Consider the following 13,032-nt stretch of genomic DNA (forward strand, 5'->3'; position numbering starts at 1 on the left):
AATAGGAGCAAGCGCGGGGATACCCTCGGGGGCATAGCCACAGGGCATTATGCTCCTGAAGGCCTGCAGGTAGCGAGCCATTGCTGAGGTGAAGTTGGCACTTCCAGCCTGCTGGGGCACTGGAGTGGCGCTCACTAGAGCAATGCCCAAGAGGGCCACAAGGAAGAGTTGCGAAGCCATTTCGATTGCTGACTCTGTTGGTGGGTGAACGGTGAATGGTTAATGGCCAATGATCGCGTTGGGCTCCTTTTATAGCTGAAATTTTTATCTACATCTCTATTAATTTCATATACGTTGAGAGCTTCTAGGCCTTATGATTGATTGCATATCGAGGGAATCGCTTATTGCGTAGCCTTATCGCCACTAAGCCGCATGCAGCCCCTACGTGATTCACAGGTTCATATGGCTGGCCTTGGGGGTTTCTGGGCACGCGTTTTCCCCCGACGATCCATCGTCTGTTTAGAGTCTGCCTTATGCCAATAGAATAGCAGCGTAAAGTTGGTTCCGATATCGGAAAGAGTTCCCGGAATAAATGTTCTTATTGATGTTGCGCTTAGTTCCAGTGGCGTGATATGGAAAATATAAATTCTGTAGAATTCGTGCTTATTGCGGGGGAAATCCTTCTTAAAACGAAGATTGTAGTGCGCTAAATAAAGGGAACATTAGCCAACCACTTCAAATGCATCCTCACTTTTCAGCGCGCGATATTTGTGCATTTTGCATTTCTGGGAATTATGTTGTTATTCGCTGCAGGTCTTATGGCTCCATTAGGCTCTACTTTTGTGTGCTGTGAGTGCTTTTTGAATGCGGAGGGTGCTCTTTCGGAGGGTTTTAGCGCTTGTTGCGTGGCAATAGACTTAATCTGGCTTTTGCTTTTGCCTCTCTTCCAGCTCCTGCTGCTCGCTGCTGTCTTATATATGAGTAAATGCGCTTGGAGTGCTGACTTTTTATTGGGTGCTTCTGTAAAGGTTTCTCCATCATTCATTCCGTTTTGTTTTACTAGATATTTTGCTTTGCAGCATGCGAAGTAGACGGCGAATCATTGATGGCATTGTCAACAGATTCCGCTGCAGCAGCCGAGGTGCCACTTGCCAATTTGCTGATATTCCGTGGAATCACCCCATTCACAATATCATTGTAATTCCTCTCCAAGGCGCTAATGCGAATCTCTTGGGCCACGGCGATCGTCTCGAGTCTGTGTATTTTTTCGCAAGTTTTGGCAGCAGTCTGCTCCGACGAGAGCGGGGTCCTCCGACGATTGGCTGCATCGTTAGGCTCGTAGCTCATGCTATTCCGATTCGCAAGAGATGTACAAATTGTGGAGTCGCTGTTGCTGGCATCTGCTGAATAGTGGGCTTCTGTGCTGGAGCTGCGACTCTCCCGATAGCCTGCAAATGTGGTCCTTTTTGGTTGCCGACGAAACATCTTGGGGCTGGCGCTCCTCGCTGGGGTGCAATCCGGACGAGGGACCGGACTGGCACTGTTTCGTTTCTTCATGGGTGTTGAGACTAAAATTTGGATTGATGTTGTGACAAACAAATAAGTGAAGGAACAAGCAAGGCTCACCAGATATAAAATAAACGAAGAGAGCAGAGAACTCTTTTCAGAGTTATTCGACTCCAGCTATGGCCAACAAATGAAGCTTCAATTTGAAAAAGATTCCAACAAGTTCATTCCCTTGGTATTTGGGTAGTTCCAACTCCTATTTTTTTCGTGCGTATTACATGGGTATTACAGGAATGCCTTTGTTTCAACGTTTTGATTTGGTTTGGCAGGGTCCAGCGCTCAGGGAGATGGAAATGGCCCTGGCTCTAGCTGTTGTTTTGGGGATGATGCCTGGTGGGACCATTGAAGCTTTGTTGGAGCGATTTCACTTGAAATGCAAAAGTTCAATTTACTGCAGGCGCCAGTTTGCTTTCTTTTCTCGTGTTGTGTTGTGTTGTGTTGCACTGCGTGCCGTACCGGAAACAAGCAACGCTCGCTTCGGACCACTCCCATCCACCTATCCAACATCCGCTCCCACATGGACACGCACACGTACGTATGTACATATGTATGAGAGTGCTCCCTGCCTGAGCCTGGACAAACGGGATGGTGAAAACAAAGCAAATGTGAGCTGAGTAGCCTCTGCATTGGACAGTTGTTACCGCTGGGCAAAGATGTCCGCAGCAGCAGACCCAGGGAAAGGGACTCGGGGGCTCGGTTTTAGGTTCTGCTACTCCGGCTTTGCTTCCACGTAGCATCTAGCATCCTTTGATTCTGCCACCCCGAGCAGCGATACGGAGAGTATGTGTGTGTGTGTGTGATTGAATGGACTTTGAATGTAGTACAACACTCGGAGCTGACGATGACCAGGGCCATGTTGCCGTTTTACCATGCAAATGCCGGTGAAAACAGTCTGCCGCTGTCTGCCGCTTGCCGCTGCTTCAGTTTGCCCTGCAGCCATTGATGATGAGCGCAATGTTCATAACCTGCCCCGCCTCCTACTGTTGCCGGGTGGATGGGCTGCTTGTATGGTAATTCCCTCCAGGTGCACATGTGCGGATAGCCAGGTCGAGCCCGAGACGGAGTGTGCCCGGCGGCTGAACAAGATCTGCATTCCATTTCTGTATATACACACAAGATTGGTACACATTATTTTTCCCTGTTTCGAACAGATCAAAGTTACAACTGACCGCATTACATTACGGCTCAAGGTATGCTGAATATCCGCCAAAACTCATCCGATGATGGGGCTCCACTTCATTTGTGGCACACGACAACGACGGCCAACACTGTCGGCCACAACAAAGCATGGCCCACAGCCAATTTGGTTGGACACACGGCTAATTGGACCAAAGTGCGTGTGCCATCCTCCGCCTACTACTATTCCTCTTCCTCCTGCTGCTGCTCGCTGATGGGGTGCCTTGGGTGGTGTGGTTGTGGCGTTGTACGTACGAATGTGCCATGTCTGTGTTTCGGGTGGATGGAGTAAGAGTGTTCTTGATTATACTTCCGCTTTCTTAATAGGAACTGCGCCACAAAAACCACATTATGCCGGCGCGTTGTCGCCCTCAAGTTCTTCTAACCTACCTGAGGTGAGCCCCGGCCGACCCCAGAGCATCAGCCTGATCCGGAGCTCAGCTGCGCTGCCGCTGCCTTTGCTTTGGCCTCTTTTAGGTTTCGGGCGGTTGGGCAGCCACAAAACTTTTACCGTTTGTTTTGGTTTGGCCCCCGCCCGTGAACAAGCTGTGTGCCCGGATCCCCCTGCACCCACATGTATTGACTAAATTAATATTCTCAATTGAAAACTTTCAACTTTTCAACAATAGTTGCTGCTGCAAAGTTTTTCAAAGCCATTACACGGCGAGAAATCCAACTCACTAAATAAACACACAATAAAATGTATACAATTGTTGTGATCTCTAAAAAACAAGTTGGCAGCTCTGCAGCCGGTCCGACTACATTTATCGATATTTGCCGAAATTGCAATTGTTTGTTTATGTTTTTGGCGACATTTGCATAATCTGTGGAGGAGGCTGATAATATATAATATAAATATAAATATTAGAGCAAAATAACAGTGAAAGTGAAACCGAAGGGTAATACCTGCCCAGGCCAAAACTGCTTGCAATCCCTACGGCCACAAGTTTCTGGTACATGCAAGCATACACATACGTACATATGTGTGTATATGTGCATTTACTTAATAAGTTGATAATATAACATAGAATATGCACTTATCTCTGTATGCTTTCAGAATTAATAAATACGAGGAAATATTCTTCGCAATCAATCATTGGCCTCGATTATTGTCTCAACTTGAGATATCAGGTACACCGTGCACACATACACATACACATTTGTGCAATGAGTCATTTCGACGCCTTCGGACTCCTCGAATGAGTCACTGTTAACCATCGAGCTTGGCTATAAAACATTTTGTTCAGTGCACCCTAGGCGGACACACCGCAAAACTTTTGCGTGTGGTTTTGTGTATTCCATTCTAATAAGTCGCCAGCTATCTAACAATTCAAATCTAAGAAAATTTCAAAATTCAATTTGCACTGCGGCGTTGTGACGCTGCTGGGGGAGTGAACAACAAAAGCACACCTCATCTGGAAACTCCCCCGGTGGTGTCCCTTTGCATTTCCACAACCACAGCACACCACACCACTCGATGCGACGGCAAAGTGAACAAACATTTCTGAAAACTTACTTGAATAGATTATTAGGAATTATCAAAACTTAATTTAGCTTAAGAGTGCTCAACATAAGCGGGGGCCAGGCGGGACGTGGCATGCGGGCAGCTAATGAATGCGGCCCGGGTTCAGGAACAGGTGACAAACAATCAGTGAGTGCAGCACTTGAAAGGCGGCTTTTGAAGTGGTTGCCATTGAGAAAAACTTTTGATTTCAGCTTGCAGGAAGAAGGAGACGACCTGGCCATTGATCTTGTCATGCCTTTGTTGTGGACGCTGGTAAATCCCCGACTAAGCGGCTTAGGGAGCAGCTCTGTGCTCGTGCAACTTAAAAGTTTAGCACATGCGATTTAAGCGCTAGAGGAAATTACATCAGCTGCTGGGTTGTCATCACAGCGGGACTACGTTTATTAACTGGACTTGGAGATGGACGAGGAAACAGACACATTACACAGACACAGACACAGACACGGACACGGATCGATCTAATGAGGCTGCCAGCTGGCGGCAGTGTCTGGGATTGGCCGGGTCTGCCATATCCAGCTGTGTAATCGGCTTCAATTAAATCAAGCCAAACGATACTGGCAATTTGAACGTTCGCTTTTGTGCTCCCCACGAGCACGGACAAGGAGCTTGCAGCTAAATAGAATCCAGTCAATGTCTGAGTCGGAGTCGTAGTTGGAGTTGGAGTCATGGCGACCTTTTAGCAGCGCTTCCTGGCAAGGCCCGGCTTGGCCTCCTGCCCTGCGCTTCACTCAATCTGGCGTTAATAACGTGGCACAAATTTACAAGGGAAGTGCAGATGGAAAGAAATAGTTGAGTTACCTTTACCTTGCCCTTGCCCTTATTCCGAGTCGATAATCGCAAAGGAAAACGGATGTCCAATTAGTTGTGTGCCAGCTTCCGGCTCCCAGCTCTTCCTGTGCCCATCCAGCTCATCTGAGCCCGTTTTGAGCCTGTCAATTGCAGCCAGCATCCATTCCATTTGAGTCGAGTCGATTGCCAGTTGGAGGCCAAGCGACGCCCGTCATTGTTGCCAGTTTGGACGCCAACGGCATAATTTTCATATTTGCTTGCCAGTCAATTGCCAACAATTTGCATAGATTGATGTATGTATGTGTGCTATAGCTGATGTATATGTAATCCTCTCACTCTACTTTCAGATATGGCTTATCCTGGTCCCTAATCAATGCCTATTTATGTTCAAAATCCGTTTGGATTTGCCAGTGACGCGCTTATCGCGCTGCATGCTCGTCGGGCTAAAAATTGAATAAAGGATTTAGGGCCTTAAATTGGGAGGCACAGACGCGTCGCCGACTTGCCACGTCAAATGCCTGCCAGTGTCTCAGAGTGTGCATTGGCGTGTGCCCCTTCCTCCAAGGATCTGCGTGTGTGTGTGTGTGTGTGACAGGAAGCCAAACAAAAGCAACATGTGTAACTTGTATGGCATGGCAGCGTCAAAAGGCGAGAGGCTGGAAAAATCTATTAGAACGTGTCTTGCCTGCCAACCCAATACTTCTTTACCCATTCGCAGAGCCGCTGCTCCATTTTTCCCGCTTATATTTCACCCGAGGGCATAATAAGCTTGCCTGCCACCCTCCTTTGCACCTCCTGCTTTTCCTTTTTCTCTGTTTTTTTGTTGTATTTTTATTTATTTGCACGTGCTTGCGTGTGTGTGTGCCTGAGATATTTACTTATGATTGAGTTGCGTGGCGGCAGAAGAGGAAACATCGAGGGCACGGCACCCTCGAAACAATTTGGTAAGAGATTGCGGTTGCTTTACTGATTTTCTCACCCATTTTGTGTGCGCTTTCCCTCCCATTTCTCTACCATTTTCCACGACCGTTCGTTTCCTCCCTCTTCCGCCTGCCAGCCAGCCTGCCAGGCACTGTGGTGTGTGTGTGTGTGTGTGTGTGCGTGAGAGATGAAAATTTAAATTGATTTTGCATTGTTTGACTGTCATTGTTGTTGCCCTCATCGCCGTCCTGTTGGCTGTTGGCTGTTGTTTCTGTTTATTTATCTTTTTGTATGCGGTGGTTCTCGATAAACCTGAAGCTCTGGTTATACATGGCTCGAACATTATTATAAATTTCAATTTGTGCTCGATAAACGTAGCCCCCGAATGGGTTTTGCTTTTCTCTTACCCTCTTCTCTTTATACGTGAGATGACTGGACTGAACTGTTCGCTTTTTGGGTTGATATTTCATCCCGGGAGATGGTGTTATATATCAGCGCATACCAGGAGGGACGATTGCAGCTATAAAACTAGGGATAAATAAAAGATAAATTGGATATTCGTGGGGTATATAGTCTGACCTTCTACGAGAGTCCATGGATAAATACTCTAACCATTAATTGTTCATTTTATGGAGCTACAAATTCAAGGTAAAGGAATGCACAATAAGAATATATTCCACCTTTCAAGATTTCAATGTAAATGTTTTGTTCTTTTACTTCTCAGGCCGAGACACATCATGGATATTAATGGACATTCCCATATAATTTAGTTCCTATCAACCGCTTTGGCTTTCCATATTCTTTTCTGAAGTTCTCGCAGACTAACGAAGATCCCAAGTAAAGATATCACTATCCACGCAGTTCCATGAAGGGATTAACATATTATTTTACCCTTTCAGGTTTTGCCAGACGTTTCCCCAAAGCTTTGATCTGGCTCGTCATTGTTGTGCCCACTTCCTACGAAATGGCTTGGCATAACTCACTCCAGCATTGTGATGCGTTTTGTTTATCTGCGACCCAAGAATCATTTGTTTTTATATGAAATTGTTTTACGCTGTGGCAGCGATCAACCCTGGGCCTTACGTCCGCCTGCGTCCGCCCCGCTCTTTGAGTACAACTACAAAACTGATTCTTTGGTTTCCTTTTGGGTCGGGCTGTTTGCTTTCTGCTTTCTTTGGCTGTTCATACAAATGTTTATCGACTTGTGCGTTGATTTTCCGCTTGCTTTGGTTTTACAGCAGCCCCAGCCCCGGCCCCCAGTGCCAGTCCCAGTCCCATTTTCATCCTTCGAGGATTTTTGGGCATATCCATGTCAGATCGGAGCCTTAGCACGTGCACGGTAGGGTTAAGCGTTGCTGCCCCATTCCATCATTGACGTGTCTGCAGAGTGTGTATGTGTGTGTGTGGTACAGAGTGGGGTCCACATTCGGGGCTATGGATTGGTAATTGAATTTATTGTTTGACATTCAAAGTACCGTTGAGTCAATTACGCTGGAAAATTGGTATCAAAATATTTACGAGCTGTTTATTGCATTACGCAAACTTGATGCCATCATGCCAACCCTCCAGCCAAACCAATTCGATCCCCAACCCAACACACAAAAATGAGAAAAGGTAATGCAATTTACATGCTGATGCCAGCACCCCAGATACGAGTATGTGTGGGGGTTGTGTACGAGTACCAGTATATTCTCAAGACAAATTACATGGAGGTGGAATCAAAAAAAGGGTCGAGTCAAACTTGTCGAGGTGTAAACTGGCCGTGTGCGTCAGTTAAGTGAGTAAATGGGTTGGCCCATGACCACTGCAAGAGATAAAGAAAGCTGTTTGAATTCAAGTGAAAATCGCATCCCAATACTCACTATTAATAGGTTTAATGGCCACCTTCTGATTGAGCTCCCGCAGGTCGGCCTCGACGGTGTCATAAACGAGAGCATTTTTCTGGCAAAAGAAGCCATTGCGCAGCTGCATTGGCAAATGTAGCTGGATCATCTCGAGGCTGTGGGGATAGTCGGCCAAACGTTTGTAGATGCACAGCACATGCTTCAGGATACGAGGATCCGGCTCCAGTGTCTGCTGATGGACGATGCGGCCCAGAGTGTGCACCAGATGGGTGCGACGGGACAGACGACGATTGAAAAACCTCAGACCCACCGCATTGTCCAGGATGCGGTACAATATATACGAAGAGAGTATTTTGCACGTACGCGAGCCGTACTCCAGCTGGCTCAGCAGCTGAGGAATCAGCTCTGCTGCTATTGTGTAGCAGATGCTCTCCGTCGTGTTCAGATTCAGCAGAACACAGACGATGATCAGCAACGAGAGGCGCAACTGTTCGATGGGACGCGTTTTCTGGGTGAGCTTCAGCAGCGGGGCCAGAAAGTACAGGAATTGGGTGCGCATTAGCTCCACTCCAGTAATCGGATGCTTGGCGATGGACAAAATCAGGCCAAGTGCTGCAAATATGCGCTGCGACTGCTCCTCGTCCGGATTGTTGACCGACACCGCCGGAAAGATGTCAATCACCTCCTGCAGCAGCCCGGACACAGCACCACACGCTTGCCACAACATGGGGCCCAGCTTTCCGATTTTACTGCGACGCTCACAAAGCTCTAGCATGGCCTTAGGACGAGCCTCCTTGCTGCTCAGATCCGAAATCCAACCACAGATGCGCTCGGCCTCGGCAAACTCTGCCATATTAATTTCCAAAGAACTCATGCTGTTTGCACGAATATCAGTTCCTATTTCGCAACTTGCCGACCACGTTGTTTGGGCTACAAGCCGATACCGGAATCTTGCAACTATTAAGCCAAAAGCTTCGTGTAGCCGAGCCAGCAAATTGATTCTGTTTCTGAACTTGTTTACTTGAATAATGAGAATAAACGGATTACTTCAGCCAGATACAATTGTAACAACTTATGCCATGCGCTTTAAAAGATTTTTACTAATTTGACAACCTCACTTCAAGTGTTGGAAAACGTCACTTAAACTGACAACTCATTCCAATAGTTATTAATTTCATAGAGTTGTCTAACGCTAGGTGAAACTTTCGCTTAAATCAGCTTCATTAAATAATTAACTCGTAGATTTATAGATATCTTTTTTTTTTATAAATAACATTGTTTGAGCGATAACCGCATTGACATGCATTCTCCCATCAATCTTAATAAAGTCGCCCGTCCATCAAATTCAGCATTATTAACCAAACCAAAGTCTGTCCACACTGGTCAAGCATTAAGCTGAGAACTGAGACAGCAGCATAAACGGTACAAATACATATTCCATACATACATTCCTAGTGTACATATGTATGTAAATACATATATCTGGTTGGATGAGCAGACAGGCCATTGGATAAGTGAGCTGATGAGTTGCAGTTAATTAGAGCGAATTCATCACTCACTTGCAACACCCAACCCAACCCAAGCCCACCCACATGCCCTGCTCCACACCCAAATGAATTATGCATAACAATGTGGGCAACAAGAACAACATGGAGCTAAACCATGCAATTAAATGCAAACAATTTTCCATAAATTATGTGCGGCAGCAACGTCACCCGAATACGTAGTTCCATGAAGCGACTAATGCAAAACGGAACCGGAAATCTGTTTCGGTCTTCTGCATGCGAGGACGTTCCCGTGCCCCTTGTCACGTACTTCTGTGTGTGACTGTGTGTGTGTTGTGTGTGTTGGCGTGTTAATTGGCAACAACTCTATTATTAGAAGAAAAATTTGCTGACCCGTCAATGGCAGCAATTTGCCTTGCTAATTTTATGGCGGTCACACAAAAAAAAGCGACTGAAAGCCAGACAAATATAGTGGAGAGCGCGAAAATATTCAAACAATGCAATCGGTAGGGGGACAGGGCAGCTGTGGCAATTCCCAAAAATATATTTGCATATGGCAGATCGATGTATATTAATGCAATTAAGTGATGCATTCCAAATTTTCAAATAAACAAATGCACAAATGGCACTTTTGTCCTCCATACCTTTTGAGTTTGCATCTCATTTCCACTCTCGTTGTTACTTTTATATTTTGTGTGGGTGGCTGGGTCGAAAGGTATTAACTGCATTTTCTGGATAATTAGGCAGGTCAATCGCAGTCGGAATTTCCGGTTGCATTGCCCTTATTCAAATTATAAATTTCACGCTACACCAGATAAAACAACGACAAATAGTTCTGCGGGCACACGACAAAAATATTACCCATTTTTCTGAATTAATGACTGAACGGAATAAGTTCAGTTATAATTTGAAAAGAAACCAATCCTCAGTAGAGTTCAAGCTCCAACAAGTCGCATAGAGTAGAGTGCACATCGTTATTAACTGCACTCCAAGCTAACCCATTCAGGCAAAATAGCAAAATTGCATTGGGAGCCTACACACCACACCACACCACACCACACCACACCACACCAGGAGGCACTGCAATGCGCACATCACCACATCAGAGGGCATACCTGGGGGCTATGGCATTTTGTCTAATTTAAATTAATATTATGCCAAGCAGCAGCAGCAGCAGCAGCAGCAGCACCAGCAGCGGCAGTGCATGCCAGAGGCATTTTGGGCTTTATATCCTTTGGCCCTTTTTGGGGGATCCCAGACATAATGGCACAACCATCCGAGCCCATTGGCCCATTGTTCGTTGTTGGCCACGGCAAATTGAAATTGAAACTGCAACCGGATGTAATTGGGCTTGCATACGTTCGTTTCGATTTGGTTTTGGCTCTGTTCCGCTTAGGTTTCTGCTCTACTCTACCCAGTTCTGGCTGTCCGTCTGTCTGTCTGTTGATAATATCATTGATAGCTTTTCCCACAATTTGTAACCGCAATAAGTTGTTGTTGGTCACAGTTGGAGCGGCAAAAAAGGACTGTCCATTACGTATGACTATGCACACGACTATTCACTCCCCCCATTGACTATGAGGATGTACATGCATATGTCCACTCCCCCTTGACTCTAAAAGTGTGTGTATTGTTGCTGTACTGAATAGCAACTGGAAATTGGAAATTTTAAGCTACCTTTATCTGTTGAATGGCTTGTTGATTATTACCCGAAGCTGGCGAATGGATTTGCAGTTGCTTCATTTGTGGAAATTAATGAACCAACACACACCCAACATAAGCTTCCTTCCCATTGTCTAAACCATTCTCTGTGGGTATCAAATACGTTTTGGAATTTGCCATTGTCTGTTTGACTCAGAGTTAGAGAGCGAGTGCTCCACAGGAAAGATATTTGGTTGCAGCTTTACTGCTTTGGATCTGCTTTAAATTTTTTAAATACTCTTTGAACTGCAGGAGAGAGAGAGAGACACAGAGACAGTATGGATAATTCATTGGCACTGACAAATCAATTTAAAACATTTAAATGGTACATTTTTGCAGTGCTGGCACTTGCACCCAGGGATAAAGTTAGTTTGATTAACTTTGTGCAACAGAATAAGCTACGGGGAAAACCCCAAAAAGGTAAGCCCCAAGCCCGCACAAAGTGTCTTTATTTATATTTGATAAGGTATTACAAGAACATGCCACACACAGACACAGTCACAGCAAACAGCACCACAGAAAACACGACACAGAGAAGCCCCAACCAGGGCCCCGGCGCCACCGAGTTGGAAAACTAAAAAGTGTCGCAATTGTTGTGACTTGTAACTGTTTGCAATTGTTTAACTTTGGTCAATAATATCACCTGCGCCTGCCACAACCCACAACTACACTAAACTGCATTTAGCATCAGAAACAATGCGGCGTCTGCGGGAGGCAAGAGGGAAGAAGAGCTTAAAGGAGGAGCGGAGCTTGCCAGGCGCCAAGTGGCAAGTGGCAAGTGGCAAGGGTATGTAACGCAACAAGTACAAAACACTGCACGTATTTACCATCTACTAAGTATTTTCCATGACTTTGTGCCATTGTTTCGCAGTAGCTTGCGCTTTATATTTTTATTTTTAATTTTTGGATACCCTTGCAGAGGGTTTTACGAATTTATTTTCTTGCTAGCTCCTTAGATCTTAGGATCTGCAAGTGTATCAAAAGCTTCGGCATGCCTTTTTGGCTTCCATTCTTTTAGAGGTTTACTCGAGCATTAAATAAGTCAAAACACTCACACAAATACGAAGGAGCAGGACGATTGGGGTGGTGGCCAGAGCCAGGGGCATGAGCAGCTGCTGGCCCGGCTAGATGGCTTGCTGGATGGCTCGCTGCCTGGGAACAATTGTCAACAGAGCGCATTGTTTTGTTTACAACATGGAAACTTTTGTGCTTAACTTTGGCATTTGCCAACAAGCATTAAAAATAATTTTCTTAGCCAGCTGAGCAATGTGAATGGTGGAGGGTATTTCGGCCAACAAGCCCAGCATTGTTTGTCCTTTCATTTCCATTAGATGAGGCGCCAAGCCAATGCCAGCTAACGTTACACTCGAGGACGAAGAAGATACCGCCATTGATTAGAGTAAATACAAAATGTAAGATGGATGGAGGGGGCTACGACGTTGAAAGCTAAGCTACAGTGGGGGTCCGCAAAGTGGACTATATTTGAGTGGAAGCTACATTTATTTAGCTATACTAAATGATCTAAGATACTTTTCTGCTATAACTATGCCATATTTATATTTCCATTTATTTCACACAAAAACTGCATACAAATAAAATGATAAATAAAATAAACAAAAATTCTATGTGTTGATGGCAGCTTCCCTAAATAATTCCTTAACTGGTTGTGTGCGCTGAAAAAGTTGGACTGTATATTTTTGGGGGTTTCTGTGGAGCCGGATCGGAAGTGAAGCCTTTCGTTGCGCTTGGGGAAACTTTAATAAGTTTGTCATCAGCATAACTTTGCAATGTGCAGCAATCAAAATTAATGTAAAACGCGGCGAATCTGCAAGCTTTAATTAAGTCATATACAGACATTATGTCAGCTAAACATTGCGTAGCCTCACCAACCCAACACCCCAAAAAAAGAACAACAACAACAGCAAATGTGTATGAACATATACCGAAAATGATAACTGACAGCTAAGAGGGGGGTAGGGGTAATGTATGTTCTTTTTGGCGGTGGGTGTGAGGGCGGCATGGGTTTGTCATTAAAATGTTTCCGCTGCCTAGCAGCAAAAACGGC

The 13,032-nt window shown here is 45.4% G+C and overlaps 2 protein-coding genes and 1 long non-coding RNA gene across 3 annotated transcripts; 1 reads left to right on the plus strand and 2 right to left on the minus strand.

Annotated features, from left to right (window-relative positions):
* Nucleotides 1–212: 212 nt before the first annotated feature.
* On the minus strand, nucleotides 213–2,380 carry LOC117585553. The gene is made up of 2 exons (XM_034275077.1): nucleotides 1,567–2,380; nucleotides 213–1,508 (listed from the first exon to the last, which is right to left on the minus strand). The coding sequence occupies exon 2, from the start codon at nucleotides 1,495–1,497 to the stop codon at nucleotides 1,000–1,002; it is 498 nt and encodes a 165-aa protein (XP_034130968.1). The 5' UTR covers nucleotides 1,498–1,508; nucleotides 1,567–2,380; the 3' UTR covers nucleotides 213–999.
* A 1,505-nt stretch (nucleotides 2,381–3,885) lies between these two features.
* LOC117585586 lies at nucleotides 3,886–6,479 on the plus strand. Its single transcript, XR_004573921.1, has 3 exons — nucleotides 3,886–4,333; nucleotides 4,406–5,297; nucleotides 5,344–6,479. It is a non-coding gene; the product is annotated as an uncharacterized LOC117585586 (long non-coding RNA).
* A 1,061-nt stretch (nucleotides 6,480–7,540) lies between these two features.
* LOC117585050 (CCR4-NOT transcription complex subunit 9) lies at nucleotides 7,541–8,629 on the minus strand. Its single transcript, XM_034274308.1, has 2 exons — nucleotides 7,780–8,629; nucleotides 7,541–7,721 (listed from the first exon to the last, which is right to left on the minus strand). Exons 1-2 carry the CDS (start codon nucleotides 8,612–8,614, stop codon nucleotides 7,687–7,689), a joined length of 870 nt encoding a protein of 289 aa, XP_034130199.1. The 5' UTR covers nucleotides 8,615–8,629; the 3' UTR covers nucleotides 7,541–7,686.
* Between the last annotated feature and the right edge of the window lie 4,403 nt (nucleotides 8,630–13,032).

Source organism: Drosophila guanche, unplaced genomic scaffold (genome assembly GCF_900245975.1).
Source record: "Drosophila guanche unplaced genomic scaffold, DGUA_6, whole genome shotgun sequence".
Classification (NCBI taxonomy): Eukaryota; Metazoa; Arthropoda; class Insecta; order Diptera; family Drosophilidae; genus Drosophila; species Drosophila guanche.

Bases quoted from the DNA above. Each gene is read 5' to 3' on its own strand.
- LOC117585553 (XM_034275077.1), bottom strand. From the start codon at position 1,497: ATGAAGAAACGAAACAGTGCCAGTCCGGTCCCTCGTCCGGATTGCACC.
- LOC117585050 (XM_034274308.1), bottom strand. From the start codon at position 8,614: ATGGCAGAGTTTGCCGAGGCCGAGCGCATCTGTGGTTGGATTTCGGAT. The intron at 7,722-7,779 runs GTGAGTATTGGG...TATCTCTTGCAG, and splicing joins GGCCATTAAACCTATTAATA to TGGTCATGGGCCAACCCATT.